The sequence below is a fragment of the Pipistrellus kuhlii genome, unplaced genomic scaffold, assembly GCF_014108245.1.
Source record: "Pipistrellus kuhlii isolate mPipKuh1 unplaced genomic scaffold, mPipKuh1.p scaffold_m20_p_1, whole genome shotgun sequence".
Classification (NCBI taxonomy): domain Eukaryota; kingdom Metazoa; phylum Chordata; class Mammalia; order Chiroptera; family Vespertilionidae; genus Pipistrellus; species Pipistrellus kuhlii.
This window is the reverse complement of record NW_023425404.1, coordinates 137,625,439-137,640,724: the sequence shown is the minus strand read 5'-3', so window position 1 is coordinate 137,640,724 and position 15,286 is coordinate 137,625,439. Positions and strand designations below refer to the sequence as shown.

Genomic DNA, 15,286 nt, shown 5'->3' with positions numbered 1-15,286 from the left:
TTCTTCCCTCCCTCGCCCCTACATGGCTTCAGAGTTTTCTGAGAAATGTGCGCTAACACCCTAAATAACATCAATTCCCTTCAGGCTTGAGTTCTTGCGATATTAAATAGGGAAAATAAGGTTCCCCCCACCGCCCTGTGATACCTAATGAGAAAGGAATCTGTACAAGATGTTGACTTTGTTACTTAGAGCATCATTACAACTGTCATATAAAAAGATTCAGATTTTACGTGTAAAACTCTAACTCTAATAATAAAAATATATTTAGTGACTCAGGGAACTACATTTGAGATTCACAGTGACTATGGGGGGAAATGCATTCTATACCAATAAGTGAATAAGACGAGAGGAAATTTTTAAAAGATTTTTTAATGAAAGAAACTTTGAGGAAGAAATGAAGTAATAAAATTGATCTTCAGATAAGTTTCAGTAGGAGAAGAGGTCCATCATTTAAAAAACATCCAATATATTGCCAAAACCGGTTTGGCTCAGTGGTAGAGCATTGGTCTGTGGACTGAAAGGTCCCGGGTTCGATTCCGGTCAAGGGCATGTACCTTGGTTGCAGGCACATCCCCAGTAGGGGGTGTGCAAGAAGCAGCTGGTCGATGTTTCTCTCTCATCGACGTTTCTAGCTCTCTATCTCTCTCCCTTCCTCTATGTAAAAAATCAATAAAAAAAATATATTTTTTTAAAAATATCCAATATATGCTACTTTCGGCATATATTAATACCCACCTCTGGTATTCTTCTTTCCCAGCATATTGGAACTCAGTGGGCTCATTCTTTTTTCAGAACTAGAAAGAACCTTACAACGTGTCCAATTCCTTCATTTTAACTGCTGAGAAACTGAGACTCAGGGCAGTCAACTGAGCAGCAAGGAGTCAAACTACTCCTTAGTAAGAGAACCAAACTCAGTGCTGGCGCTACTACATTTTCAATTTTTGTTTCACCAGAATTTTACCTCCAAATGTCTTCAATGTACTTCAAGTTTATTCAAGCATTTCACAGTGTGAACATGAAAGATGAGGATAGCATGCTGTTGTCAATCTCCTCTTCCAAACTGCGTGAGTTGCACGGGTCTGCTCTTTCTGGCGGTCACAGGGAGGAGGATGACTCTGAGCAGAGCACAGGTGTGCAGCTCAACAGAAGCAGGCTGCCAGGTGACTTGATCCAATTCTTCAGTCACTAACATCCTATTATAGTCTGAATTACTCCCATCAAATACCAGGGCTGCCTTCCTGATGATCACCACTAGAGACCAGGGTACTGACAAACTGGGAGACTTAAATATGGGGTAATTCTGAAGCAGAAAGCAGGATTGGAAAGGTATGAGGGTTAGAGGGGGAGGGGATCTGAGAGGAAAAGCTTTAGGCAGAGAAAGGAGAAAGAGCAAGAACAGAAAGCAGAGGTGAGGGAAGAGCCATTATAACAAAGGCATCTATGTAACAGTTCTGCCTCGGGCAGCTCAGTGAGTTCCAAAGCCTACATCTGCTCTCAGGCTCCCACAGAACTCCCCCCAGAGATGAAGACCTTCAAAATCAGATAAGATGTGGTTCTATGCTTGAACTGTCAACGCAAACACTCTGCAACTCTTTGAAGATCTCCGTAATTCCACAGGTTTTGCTACATCCTAACCCACAGAAAATACTGAATTTGCCTCTGCGCACTGCACAAAATTATACCAAGCTGTCAGGGAAACAGGCCCAAATCCCTTTATTTCTTTTCTACCTCCTGCTATGAAACTGCAGCGAGAGTCCCTCGGTGCTTTTTGTTGCCTTGGCAGCCAAAATGTGCAACTTTTGGAAGTGTTCAAGTAGAATCCAGAGGCTTGGGCTCACTACCCCAATATGGTCCGGCCCCCGTTGCGTCGTCCCTGACTCTCCACGTCAAGAAGTTTCGAGTTCCGATAAAATCAAAACACCTCACTCAGAAATGTCACTCCCCATCACTTTTAAACTCTCCCAGCTGCAAGGGGAGGGCGGGGAATAAAGAGCAAAAACAGAAAATAATTTCATTTTCATATATCTGTAGCAGTGTTTGTAGGGAGAGGGTGACTGCTAACAGAAATAGTGTACAATCACTGGCAAAAAATAAAAAAATAACAATAATAAGTCCTGTGAATGACTGCCTAGGATATTTATTCACGTGTGCCTCGTTATCCTCATCAGTCTTGAGGACAGATGACATGCTGACACCGTGTGGTCTCCAATCCCTCCCATTTCCTTTTGCAAAACATCTATGACCAATGCAAGATGCTCCTATAGAAAATAAAAAACAGCCTGGTAATTGTGTGGTAGAAAAACAAAACAACAACAAAGAGCTGTATTGATAACTATTCTCACAGATTTAAATGTTTACAGCAAAATGGGCAAAATTAAAGGGACCCAAAATAAACACACCCTGTGTTCAGGCTGCTGTGGGTTATTTATTGATCCTGCCTTTGCATGATTGTTTTCTCCACGCGGAACCTTACAAAGAACAGCAACTTGGAGAGCCCCTCACCCAGCCACCATCTTTACTTCCCATAGGGCAGGGGGAGCGCCCGGGGAGGATGACATGGGATGGGGAGGCCAAACAACAGGGTCCTCGAACCCTTCCACCCCGGTCCTTGTGGACTCTTTGGCTGGCTGCCGAACACATTCGTGAGATGAAGGCAAAGAATCCAAACAAAACAAAAGAGCAGGCGTCCCAGCCTTCTTTACAATAGGTGTCCGGCACATGGTAGTGCCAGCAGAGCACGGTTTGACGCTTGGCGTCCAAATCTTTTGCTCTGCCCGTATCCCCAATAAAACACGTCTCGCACCCCTTCTCCTCTGCCATTCCTCCCCCCCGCCCCCAAAAAAAGAAACAAATGTTGCCGGGATCTTGTCATCCTGACAGACACAGAGACACACATCCATCCACCTCACGCGCCCACCGGCCAGTCCATTGTGCGCCAGGAGCGCTTTCCAGCCCCAGGGGGAGAGCTTGCGGGAACCGTTATCCGCGGGAACCGTTATCCACGGGAACCTTACAGAGCCACAGACCGCGGCATCCGCATCCCACACAAAAGCCCGAGATGATGAGATGGTTCAAGAAGATACACGCCGCCCAGCTCGGCACCGACCAGCCGAGGCCACGCCGAGCCGAGCCCTCTGCCAAGCAGAGCCCGCTTAGGAGCTGGACCTCGGGGTCGGCGGTGCCCGCTTAGCCTTCCCTGTTATGACACCGCGCTCTGCCTGACACCCGAGCCCCGCCGGGAGCACATCTCATTCGCGTTGGTTGCTCATTTCTCCAACTGCCCAGCCCTTTCTTCCATCCGCATCCTTCGTCGTCCCTCCAAAAGGGAGCACCCCAAGGCCTGAGTGCTCCCTCTCCGGCTCGGTTTTTCATTTATTTATTTATTTATTTATTTATTTATTTATTTATTTATTTACCTCTTCCCATTCCTAGAAAGGATGAAATGTTTCCCCAGCGCGCCAGCTGGAGAGGCGGAAGGCGAATGCCTCTCCCGGGCTTCAGCACGCGCCCTGGGGCTGCGAGAAGTGAAGACGGCCAGCCACGCGGGGGGTTGGGGGCGGGGGGAGGATCGTCGCGAATCGATCGGCCACCCATAGTTGAAACCCCCCCGAAGCGCTCCAACTTACCCAGAATATGACATTGAAGCCAAAGATGAAATATTTGATGCAACAACTGACTTCAGGGCCCTTGTAGTGCTTCCCGGACATCCTCTGGGTTCATGAAGAGACACTTGCCCCGGCAGCCCGAGTTCGGAGCCCGGGAGGGAGCACCGGGGCTCGCTCGGCGCAGCCCACGGCGCGCGGGGCTCGGGGCCGCCGCTGGGGGGGTCAGGGGGGCCGCGGCGCGGCGGCCCGAGCTGCTCGGCGCGGGGGGACCGGCCGGCGAGAGCGGCTCCCGCACCTCCAGCGACCCGCGAGGCCGCGAGGCCGCCGGACCCGGGTGCAGGCAGCGAGGGCGCAGGGAAGCCGCCGCGCGCTCCGAGCCCGGAGCCTCGCCGGAGCTGACCCGGCACCTGGCGAGCGCCCGCGTGCGTCCGTCCGTCCGCCGGGCGATCCGCCCGCCGATCTGTCTCTGGGCTCCGGGCGAACGCAGCCGCGGCTGATGCTGCCGGGGAAGCTCTCCGCCCGCCCGCCCGGCGGCTCGAGCGAGCCCTCCAGCTCCTCGCTCCGCCCGCCGCCCGGCTCCGCCCGCCCCGAGCCCCCGCCAGGCGCGCGCACGAGCCGGCGCTCCCGGTGCCGGGGCACCGCGTGGCCGCGCCGCCGCCTCCAGGCTCTCCGCCCCGCCCGCTGCTGTCCCCGCCCCTCCGCCGGCGGGCCGAGCACCACCGACCCCCAGAGGGCCGCCGCCGCGGGGCGGTGGGGAGGACGGCAGGCTTGAAGGAAGGAGGGAGGGCGCCCGGGAGCACGCCGATGAGGAGCAGCCTGGCGGAGTGACCGCGATCGATGAGACTGATGGACAGGGGTCCCCCTCCGCCACACGCGCCGGCAGCAGCTTCCACAGGCTCGTGGGGGAGAGGGTCACTCCGGGGCGAGAGGTCACTCTGGGTGAGTAGGGACCCAGGGAGCCCCCTGCCCCAGGACAAGCCCCGCCTCCGGGTGTAAGGACCCCTCACACCCCGTCCTGCAGCACCAGGTTATGGGGGGGGGGGGGGGGCCGACGCGGGGGCCGGGGAGGAGAGATGTAGGGTCTGGGGAAGGGGGAGAAAAGAGCGATGGGAAATGGGGGGGAGGGGGGGAAGAGATCAGGTGGGACGACGAATCGGAAGGACTGCAAAGGAGAGTCTACTGAATCCCAGTGTAGCTCCGTCCCAACCTCTCCACCTGCCAGAGTGAGCTTTAACCTCCTAGTGAGGACAGGAAGGAGACATGACCCAAAGGAGTCCCCATCCGGATGGGACCCTTGCCCTGGGATATGTTGCAGCAACACAAACCCAGATAGCAAATGCTCCCGCAAGACCGAATAGTGTCCCGGGAACTTGACTGGTTCCTAACTCTTAAGAAGTCCAGGAGTTTCAGGGCTGCCATCTGAGGATTCCGAATAGCGGTTACAGATCATGAGCCATTAAGCCTTTGGCCTCTGGGGAAGGGTTAGAACGCGGCTCTGGAAGTAGTTGGAGAGCCCTACCTGAGGTGTAACCTCGCTGCCCTGGAGCACACTCACAGGTGTTAGCCAGCGGGTACCCGTAGGTCCTTCAAGAACAAAGAACCACTCAGGCTGTGAATAAACATCAACGGGTATTTTTTAAGGCTTCAAAAACTAGAAAGAAAGACAGGGTGAGGAAATGTTCCCAGCACAACGCCCGGTAACCCGGACGTTGGGAACAGAACTCTGCACGTTTCCTTGACTCCGCAGGTGACACTGACGAGCACTTAAATTTGAGAAGCTTTGGCAAAGGTTTTCCCTGTTTAACCACCGCTCTCATTTCTCAACAGCTGGCTACTGGTTGACAACCTGCAGTGTAGCTCTGGAGAGGCAAAACGTTATGTTTTCGTGCCATAAACCACCATTTGAGACAGGCGTGGCCTTGGTAGAGGTTGATGCTTCTACATTGAGGTCAGTGGTGGGCGCCAGGGTACTCACACAGGTGGGAGAGCCAGGAGATCCTACCCATTCAATACCACAGAAGTAACTGACACTGGCTAACTTTGGATGATATAACCAACCTTTTGGATAAAATAACTGCCTCAAAAGTGCCTTCCACCCACTCAAGACGCACAGCATACATACTTACCAATCTTCAAAGGTAAGGTCTGCTTTCAGCAGCAGATTCCCTATGAACGGGAAAGCACTAACAAGCTTTACCTAAGCCTATTTGTGCTACATTGTAATTCTTCCTATATAAATAGAACAGTTACTGCAGATTCTTGGATAAGTCAGAAGCAAGGTCTGTCTTAAGTGGATGGGACACAATTTAGAAAAGGACCGGAAATTGGGTCTAATCAATATCTGAGTTGATCCTTAAGCAGGATTTACTTTTGAAATAAAAATAAGCAGAGAAGGGAAAGTTCAGATAACCCACTGGTAATATGGAGAGGAGTGGGAGGGGAACTAGTTGAATCCTCATTTCATACATCAAGAGTAAATCCTATGAGTTAAATGTGTTTTCTAAAGCAAACCAGAAGAAAATAGAATATTTGTTAAACTTCTGGCTAGAAGTATTTCTCATGGAAGCAAAAGAAGGAAATGATCAATAGATATTATATGACTGGACAATAAAACTTCTATGTGCCAAACGTTTTTTAAAAAGGCAACCTAAGCCAGAGGAAAAAATATTGACAGCAAACATTTTTAAAAGTCTGAATATCTACCTATTTTATAAGTAGGGCTCATACAACTGAAGTTAAATATAGAGTTCCAACAATTGAATGTAAACAGAAAACAAGCCACATACAAAGAAATCAAATAGTAAACAATACATGGTAAAAATTAAACTTTCTGGTAACCAGAGACATAAACATTAAAACAAATTAAAGCTAGAGATAGATATAAAGATTATGAGTATTGGTTTGCTCATACACAACTGGCGTTAGGAAATGATACCATCCATTTGGAAAGCATTGGGGCTATACGTTGCAGGTTAGAAGGCTCCTACATTTTGTCTCAGCAGTACCACTTCTGGGAATCTAGCCAAAGAAATACTCCCAAACAGGGAGAAGTTATATACTGCAAGTTGTACATCATAGCATTATTTATATTGAAGACTTAGTCACAACTTAAAGATCCTATCCCCAGCTCCTTGTAGCCACCTGGACCACAGCGCTACTTCCTGTTTCTATGCCTCTGTGCATGTGATTCCTGGTCTCTGCCTGAACACTCTCCCTGCCTTTTTTCTCTGAGCTGCCTCCTCTTCCTTCTACACTTTAATCAGTGTTTTCAAGACCAGCTCATGTGTTCCCTCCGCATTTCCTACAGTCTTCCATTTTGGCACTGGGAGGCTACCTGTAATTACTTGCTTACCGGCTCTTCTTCTCTACTCTGTTGTGACTCCTTCAAAGGTGTGGCCTACCTCCTTTTAATCTTAGAATCACTAGAACCCTACTTATGTGGCAGGTGCTTGGTAGATATTTACTAAAGGAATGGGTGGATCATTGACTCAGACTTTTTATAGATATTAAGGATACTGATTATAGAGATATGTGGCAATGTGTGAACACATTCTAAAGATAAATTTTAAAGATAATATGTATAGAATTATCTCAAAGGAATATTGTTAAGTGAAAAAAAATCATGATGCAAAACAGTATATACAGTAGACTACCATTTTGTAAAACAAATGTGTAGGTAAAAGAGATTGGAAAATTTATTTACACACTGAAGGCCTGGTGCACGAATTTGAGCATGGATGGAGTCCCTCAGTCTGGCCAGTGATCAGGGCAATCAGGGCAGTCTAGCCCAGTCCAGATCAGGGCATTGAATATCTGCCCCCTGGTAGTCATTGTGTGTTATAGGTACTGGCCATAACTGGTCCTAACAGTCGCTTAGGCTTTTATATATATAGATTATTTCCTGGTAATGGTTAGCCTACCTAGGGATATAGATATATATTTTTAATATACCCTTTTGGTTGTTATAAAATTTTGTACCATGTACATGATATACATGTTTTGAAAAATAAATCACTATAAAATCACAAGCAATTATATAGAGTTAATTCTTAACAAATAATAACAGTTGTTAGATTGTGTGATTGTGGGTGATTTTAGTTTCATGTTTCTGGTTTCCAGGTTTTTTTTAATGTAGTTATGTTGCTTTTACAACTACGAAGATTAAAACTATAAACAAAGACAATCATTCTGTTTATTTCATCACAACCCCTTCATGACTCCATAAATTCTGGTCTATTTTAAGGAGAAAAGAGTGAGTAATTTTCTCCCTGGAGACTGTTTCATCCATTTCCTTTATAATTCCGAGATTGAAAAATGGTTAATAAGTTTACTCAAATGCTCATCAGCCTGGCAACTGGCAGTAAGAACAGGTAAAGCATGTTCTTTTAATAGTTACCTACGTAGCTGAGCAGCAAGATATGACAACAGCATTGTTTAATGAGCTTGTCTGTCTGCCTCCCTTCTTTCTCTGTCTCTCGCTGTCTCTCTTGCTCCTCTAGTGCTATATTCTTCTTTTCCTTCTCTGTAGCCAGCACTACATGTTCCTTCTTCTCAGAACCCCGGTGCCGTTCTAGTGTCCCCCACTCTTTTAACAGCCATAAGCTTTGGGAAAACCAGCCCAGGGCCGGCTCCAGGTGGTGAATGTCTCTTGCCAAAGTTTGGTTCCAAAATGGGCACGTGACCCAATTCTGGCCAGTGAGCCATGAGATTCAGCTGGGGTTTCCGCACATCTGAGAGAGGGTCTTGTTTTGGCCTTGGATTGAATTGTGTTTGATGTGACACCTGGATCCTCTACAACCTCACAATAAGGATCAGACCAAGAATGGCCGAGTGAGATAATGAACAGAAAACCCAGGCCTTCCTGACATTGCTGTGAGGCAGACCCAAGCAGACTGTCAGGAGAGACCTGGCCTGGGGAAGGCACCGTGAGAAGGTTTTCAGTTTCATGCAGCTGAAAATATCACACCTGCAACACTTTCCTTCTGATGCTCTCCCCCAACCCTTTGGTTTTCTCTTGAAAAACCACCAGTGTTTCCACGTTTCTCTCGGCATCGCCTCTTTTACCACTTTCCCCTCCTCTCTCTCTCCCATTGACTCTCTCAAACAGTATGAGCGAGGTGGGGAGGGAGCTTTAGCACTGTCTGGCCAGTACTCACCCACCTCTTCCTCTGGGACTTCTCACCCACAGAGTGCTCCCCCACCTCCAGCCCCTTCGTACTCATGCTTGGCAGGCCTGGAAAGATCCAGGTGAGCCAGCCTTTGAGAGTCTCTTTGCAGCTGGGATTCAGCAACAAAGCCATCCCTGCGTGTGGCTGAAACGGAGGTGATGTTTTCAGGAAAGCCGGGGGCCTGCGTTTCCAGGAGGAAGCCAACATGCTCATTCTGCAGAAAGAGGAAGGAAGCACAGGCGCTGAGAGAAACAGCAGCAGACTGTGCGGCTGTGGGCTGTGCGATGGTGTGGACTTTGTGCCCTGAAAGGCTTCCGGCCCTGCCAAGCCCTTCTGTCTACTTCTGGATTTCTCCAGGGACCCTGTGCCTGAGGTTTTTAGGTGGAGTTCTTCCATCACACCCCCTGTGGCTTTGGCTACTTTGAAGTGGGCAAATCAAAGAACCTTGATGAAAACAAGAGGGCATCCCACCTCAAATCCATTATGAAGTGACATAAAAAAAAAAAAAATTTGGTCATTATTTAAAAGTGTATTTTTGTTCTATTTAATGAATTAAATATTGTGCCTGCCGTTCCTTAATTGAAAAGTGAGCAAATTAAAATGTTATATTTCTCTAAAAATACTGTTCCCCCAAATCAGCACCACCCTCGTGCCCCTTTGCCCCATGCCCACACATACCCAGTGAAAAGGCCAGGTTTCAGGGCCCCAGGAAGAACATAAAAAGAAAGTGAGTCTATCTCATAAATTGGATTAAACAAGCATATGTCGAACAAAATTTCACTTTAAAAATCAATTATAATTGCTTATGTAATAAAATGAATTCTATCTTTTCCAAAATATTGCAAAGCAGGCACTGGGTTTTCTTTTTCTTTTTCTCTTTCTCTTTCCTTTTCCTTTTTTGGAAATAGCTAGGCCTGCGAACCAGGTGCCAGGTCATATCCTCACCTTACCAGGGCCAAGTGCATAATGGGAATTTGGCCAATCAGAAGCTCCTTGGGTGTTACTAAGAAGACGGAGTAAAAGACGAAGAAAACCACCTGAAGTTCATTGATTGCAGCCCCTAGACAAGCCTGAGGCTGCCCTTGAGACCTTTGGGATCTCCTGGGTCTTCTATTATATACTTCCCTCTAGGCCCATAGTTAGCTTATTTCTTCCCAGTGGATTTCCTTTCTGATTAGACAATGTCTGTTCCTATCCAGTGTTTCCCAAAGTGTGGTACACGTACTCTCAGGGGTACGGGAAGAGTTTGGTGTGGGGATATGCACTGCATCGTGCTTAGCTGCGCCTAATTCTACGTTCTCATGAGTACAAGGGGTACTCAGTGTTACGAAAATTATAGAAGAGGTACACATATGTCAAAAGTTTGGGAAACACTGGACTAGACCAAAAATACCTACTTAAAAACTGTATTTCACCCTGACTGGTTTGGCTCAGAGGATAGAGCATAGGACTGCAGACTGAAGGGTTCCAGGTTTGATTCCAGTCAAGGGCATGTACCTTGGTGAGGGCACATCCCCAGAAGGGGGTGTGCAGGAGGCAACTGATCGACATTTCTCTCTCATCAATGTTTCTAACTCTCTATCCTTTTCCCTTCCTCTCTGTAAAAAAATCAATAAAATTATTTTTTAAATAAAAATAAAATACCTGTATTTCAGGGAAAATAAATGTTAACTTTTTTCTAATTTCAAAAGTAAGGTATCCTTATCATAGAATATTTTGAAAACACAAGCAATATTTTAAAAATTATTTTTTATTGATTTCAGAGAGGAAAGAACAGGGAGAAAGATAGAAATGTCAATGCTGAGAAAGAATCATTGATCAGCTGCCTCCTGCATACCCCACATTGGGAACTGAGCCCACAACCCAGGCATGTGCCCAGACAAGAAATTGAACCAAGACCTCCTGGTTCATAGTTTGATGTTCAACCACTGAACCACACTGGCTGGGCTACAGGAAACATTTTTAAAGAGTCACCCATGACATTTCCAAAGAAACCATTGTCAATGGCTTGATATATTTTATTCATTAATAAATATTTTTACATGATGGATCTCATTCCTCAGAGAAAAAAAGCCTTAAATCTATTATATCTTCCACTTGCCAGTACCTAAAAATAGCACAGAAGAATCCTCGCTCAGAACAGAAAAAAATCCACCTCAATCTTCAGAATGTGGTTATCAGTCAAAATTCTAACCTCATTGGCCCATATACCCACCCTTTGAGTGTTTTTCCTTTGCCACCACATATCCTTTTATTTCCATTCTTATAAGGCAAGCCTGCATCATGCTCCCTTCCATTCCCAAAGCCCTATCATCACCAAACAGTCTCAGAACACCACTCCCACCCCACAAACTCCACCCTTCTATCACCAAATCATTCTTTTTCAATTAAGCTTAAATCAACTCCTTTTGAAACCTACCTCCATTTAACACGAGGCATGCTCGTCATATCCATAACTCTCTTTTACCATGGAGTTTCCTTTAATAAACCTTCTTAAATCTTTGCTTCTGTGTTATATTTGCAATGGAGCTGGAATTGGTGGAATTTAATTTCCAGAAACAGGGACTGGTCTTAGCTGATTCATCAGTTATCTTTTTAAGCTTTGTTTGCAGAATTAATTGAGTCAACAACAAATATTTATTGAGCACATCTCCCATTCAAGTCCCGCATTCACACTTCTTGCGCTAAGAATGCAACTGGAACAAACAGAGGGGATGCAAGTGAGAATGGATTACGTGCTGCAGGTCCAACAAAGTGCACCGTGTGTACCAGCACAAAAAATGAACAGAATGGAATTATGAGTAAACTTCCAATTCTGTTTTTCCTTTTTCTTTTCCGTGGTAGTAACATTAACGTACAATTACTGGGAACAAAAACTAATTGTTAATCAAGACTGAATGTCGTCTATGAGAATCATTTATTTGAATGAGGTTAAAACTCTGAAAGAATAAGTTTTAAAGTTTATACTAAACCACGTGGTGCAGCTGCCATGGAAAACAGTTGGCAGTTCCTCAAAAACATTAAATAGGATTACTACATGATTCAGCAATTCCACTCTTAGATACATACCCAAAAAAATTGAAAGCAGAGTCCAAAACAGATAATTGTCTACCTATGCTCATAGCAGCACCGTAGCTAAAAGGTGGAAACAACCCTAGTGACCATCAACAAATAAATGGACAAGCAAAATGTGGCGCATATGTATATGCATAATATTATTTACTAAATACGTGAATGAATAAATATATATAATGGGATATTATTCAGCCTTAAAAAGGAGTAAATCCTGATACATGCTACAATATAAAATTGAAACTTGAAAACATTTTTATGCAAAATTATTATGCAAAGGGAAATAAGCCAGACTCAAAAAGACAAATACTGTATGATTCCACTTTTGTGAAGTACCGAGAACAGGCCAATTGACAGAGACAGGAAATAGAAGTTACCAGGGACTGAGAGGCAGAGGATGAGAGATTTTGCTTAACAGGCAAACAGTTTCTGTTTGGGAGGGAAAGGTTCTAGAAACAGATGGTGGTGATGTTTGCACAATGTTTTGAATACTTAATGCTACTGAACTGAACACTTAAAAATAGTTCAAAATGGTAAATTTTATGTCTGCTTTACCATAAAAAAGTCTTTACTTATAACACATAACAAACTGAGGAATAGTTCAAAATACTGAAATAAGTTGCTTTCGCAAGTCTCAAGGCCATCAAAATTAAATGACCAACATATGCATTCTAAGACTATGGGTTGTATGTGTTCTCATTTTAGGAAGTCTAATAGAATTATTAAAATAAAAAGTGATTATGTTTGGAGAGGGATTTATCCAAGCATTCCTTTAAACCAGGAGCTTCCTAGAAAACTTATTGTTCATTAATTGGTCAGGAACAACCCAACAAAGACAGAAATACTCTCTGGAAAGAGGCATCGGGAGGTTGGGGTCCCTCTCTAGCATATAATCTCACGCAGGAGACCAGACACCTGTGTTTCTGCCTTCTCAGAGGAGCTCTGGCCCCTCTCGAACCGTCTACAAGAATCCAACACAATTTAGGTGAGTAGGAGATGTGGGGGTGAGTGCATAGCTTCTAAGGTGAGGTTTCATTTCAATAGTTCAGCTACTTTCTATTAGACTGTAAGCTCCTTGAAGGCAGGGATCAGGTTTTCTTTTCTTTAAAAAAAAATGTATTTTTATTGATTTCTGAGAGGAAGGTAGAGGGGGAGATAGAAACATCAATGATGAGAGAGAATCATTGATCAGCTGCCTCCTGCATGCCCCTACTGGAGACTGAGCCCACAACCTGGACATGTGCCCTTGACCAGAATTGAACCTAGGACCCTTCTGTCTGCAGGCCAACCCTCTATCCACTGAGCCAAACCAGTTAGGGCAGGGATCAGGTTTTCTTTGTACTATGCTGTCTTGCACGTTTTCCACATATACTAGGTGCATACTATTATTTACTGAATAAGTGAATTAGTAAATGAATGAATGAATGAATGAATGAACAACTTGAATTAAAAATGGCAATGGAGGGTCAAACAAAAATTATTATAAAGTAGCTCTGAAATTCTAATATACAGAAAATCTTAAAAGTTCAAATTACACAGTGGGTTGAGCAAAAAAGAAAAGAAAAAAAAGGAACTCATGGACAACAGTGTGGTAGGTAGGGTAGTGGGTAGATTGTGGGTATAGGGGAGCAGGTGGAGGTAGAGGAGGGTACGGGGCAATAAATGGTGATGGAAAAAAATTAATAAAAAATTATGTTCAAATAACACAATCCTAGAAAAGCATAAAGTGAGAAAAACCTGGGTTCAAGTTGATCAATCCTAACTGCGCCTACAAAAGGGGTGTATTTCCTACTGTGTTTGTAACCCTGCTGTGCACCCAAATGCACCACATCCACTAGGTTCTCAATAAACACTGCCGACAGAATAAGTGACAAGACAAAAAATAGCTTGCAGAACTTTCCATTTTTTACAAGTGTGGAAAGCATATTAAACCATCTGCTGATTAAAAATATGCATGTTTTGACTTGCATATGAATCAAATTAACATATATAAATCTTCACATCACTAGATTCACAGCCATAGCCGATTAATTTTCCATGTTTCTTCAAATCATCAATTCCAGAGTGACATAATTAAGTTATTAGGCATAAAATATACAGTAATAATTTATGACTAAAAGCTAACTTTTGCTTTATTTAAATTTGGTGATCATTTCCTCTCTAAAAATAAAAAGGCTGCCCGGCAGTGTGACTCAGGGGTTGAGTGTCAACCTATGAACCAGGAGGTCACGGTTCAAATCCTGGTCAGGGCACAGTGTGGGACTTGCAGGAGGCAGGTGGTCAATGATTCTCATCATGTTTTTATCTTGCTCTCTCCCTCCCCCTTCCTCTCTGAAATCAATATATATATATATATATATATTTAAAAATAAATAAATAAATAATTTAAAAGGCATAAGGTCATTGAAAAATCTAAAATGTTATGCTCATATTTGCTTTATAATAGCTAATGTGGTTGGTGGCAAAATGGTACTAGGTGTTAGACTGATGGAGTCAGTCTGGACCTTACTTCAGCAATCTCAGTACTCACGTTCTGGCTGAGAAAGAATGCAGAGCCAAGACTCAAACTATAAAGAGAAAGTTTATTTAAAAAGCCACAGGGGAAGAAGTGAGCTATAGAAGAAATGGGCTCAGGAAACAAGTTACAGAGGCAAAAGGAGTGCCCTTGGAGCTTAGGAGAAAGAGAGAGGCAAGAAAAATGTACTGGGGGGGGGGGGCGGCATTGGGGGGACAGGGCATGGGGCGGGAGACAGGCCAGGAAGAACTCCATAGAGAGAGCCTGCTGGGTTTTCTGGAGGGTTTATCTGGAAGCCTCAGGGGAGTATCCCAATAGAACATTCATCAGTTTTCCATCTGGGTCCTTTCAGGGTTGTGGTGTCTACTGATTGGTCAGCACCAGGGCAGGGGGTCATCAGTCAATGCAGCTGGTTAGAGGTCAGCCCTGGTTTGTCTAATGTTGCTGCTTTTCTGGGCCTCCAGCTAAAACACAACTGAAGCCTAAATGTTATCTCTAGGGCTTAATGCTTTAGAGAGTGGTCATGCAAGGGCTATTCTCTAGCCCCCTTGCTCCTTTTTCTAAGGGGTCTACCACATGACTAGCCACATGCCAGGGGAGGAGAGGTCAAGGGGGTTAAAGCACATGACCAGCCATATCTACAGGACAAAAGGTTTTCCTGGGGTGAGGTCCTTGTTTTCCCAGTTTTGCTCATTGCTAGGCACCCGGGGCTTCCCGCCCTGGTAACCTTCTGTACCTGACCCACACACCTTGCTCTGCTCATGTCTGTCTAACTGCCTACTACAACATCACCACGAAAAATCAAAATCTGAGGTGCAGAACCGGAACTATTATCCCTCGGTATGATGAATTGGGATTGACCAAAGTAACATATGCTAATTGCTAGTACCTTGCTGTTTGATATAACCCCAGAAACGTGCAGTTTT

At 45.0% G+C, this 15,286-nt stretch overlaps 1 protein-coding gene across 2 annotated transcripts in view; it reads right to left on the bottom strand.

The window, feature by feature from the left end:
• Positions 1 to 4,167, bottom strand: part of TSPAN5 (tetraspanin 5) — a 165,576-nt gene extending 161,409 nt beyond the window's left edge. The window contains exon 1 of one of the 2 annotated variants that reach the window (XM_036411085.2): positions 3,627 to 4,167. In XM_036411085.2, the coding sequence (XP_036266978.1) occupies positions 3,627 to 3,707 (81 nt within the window). In that variant the 5' untranslated portion in view covers positions 3,708 to 4,167. The remainder of the gene's footprint in view (positions 1 to 3,626) is intronic. The other variant, XM_036411065.2, reaches the window with a different exon arrangement.
• Positions 4,168 to 15,286: the final 11,119 nt, after the last annotated feature.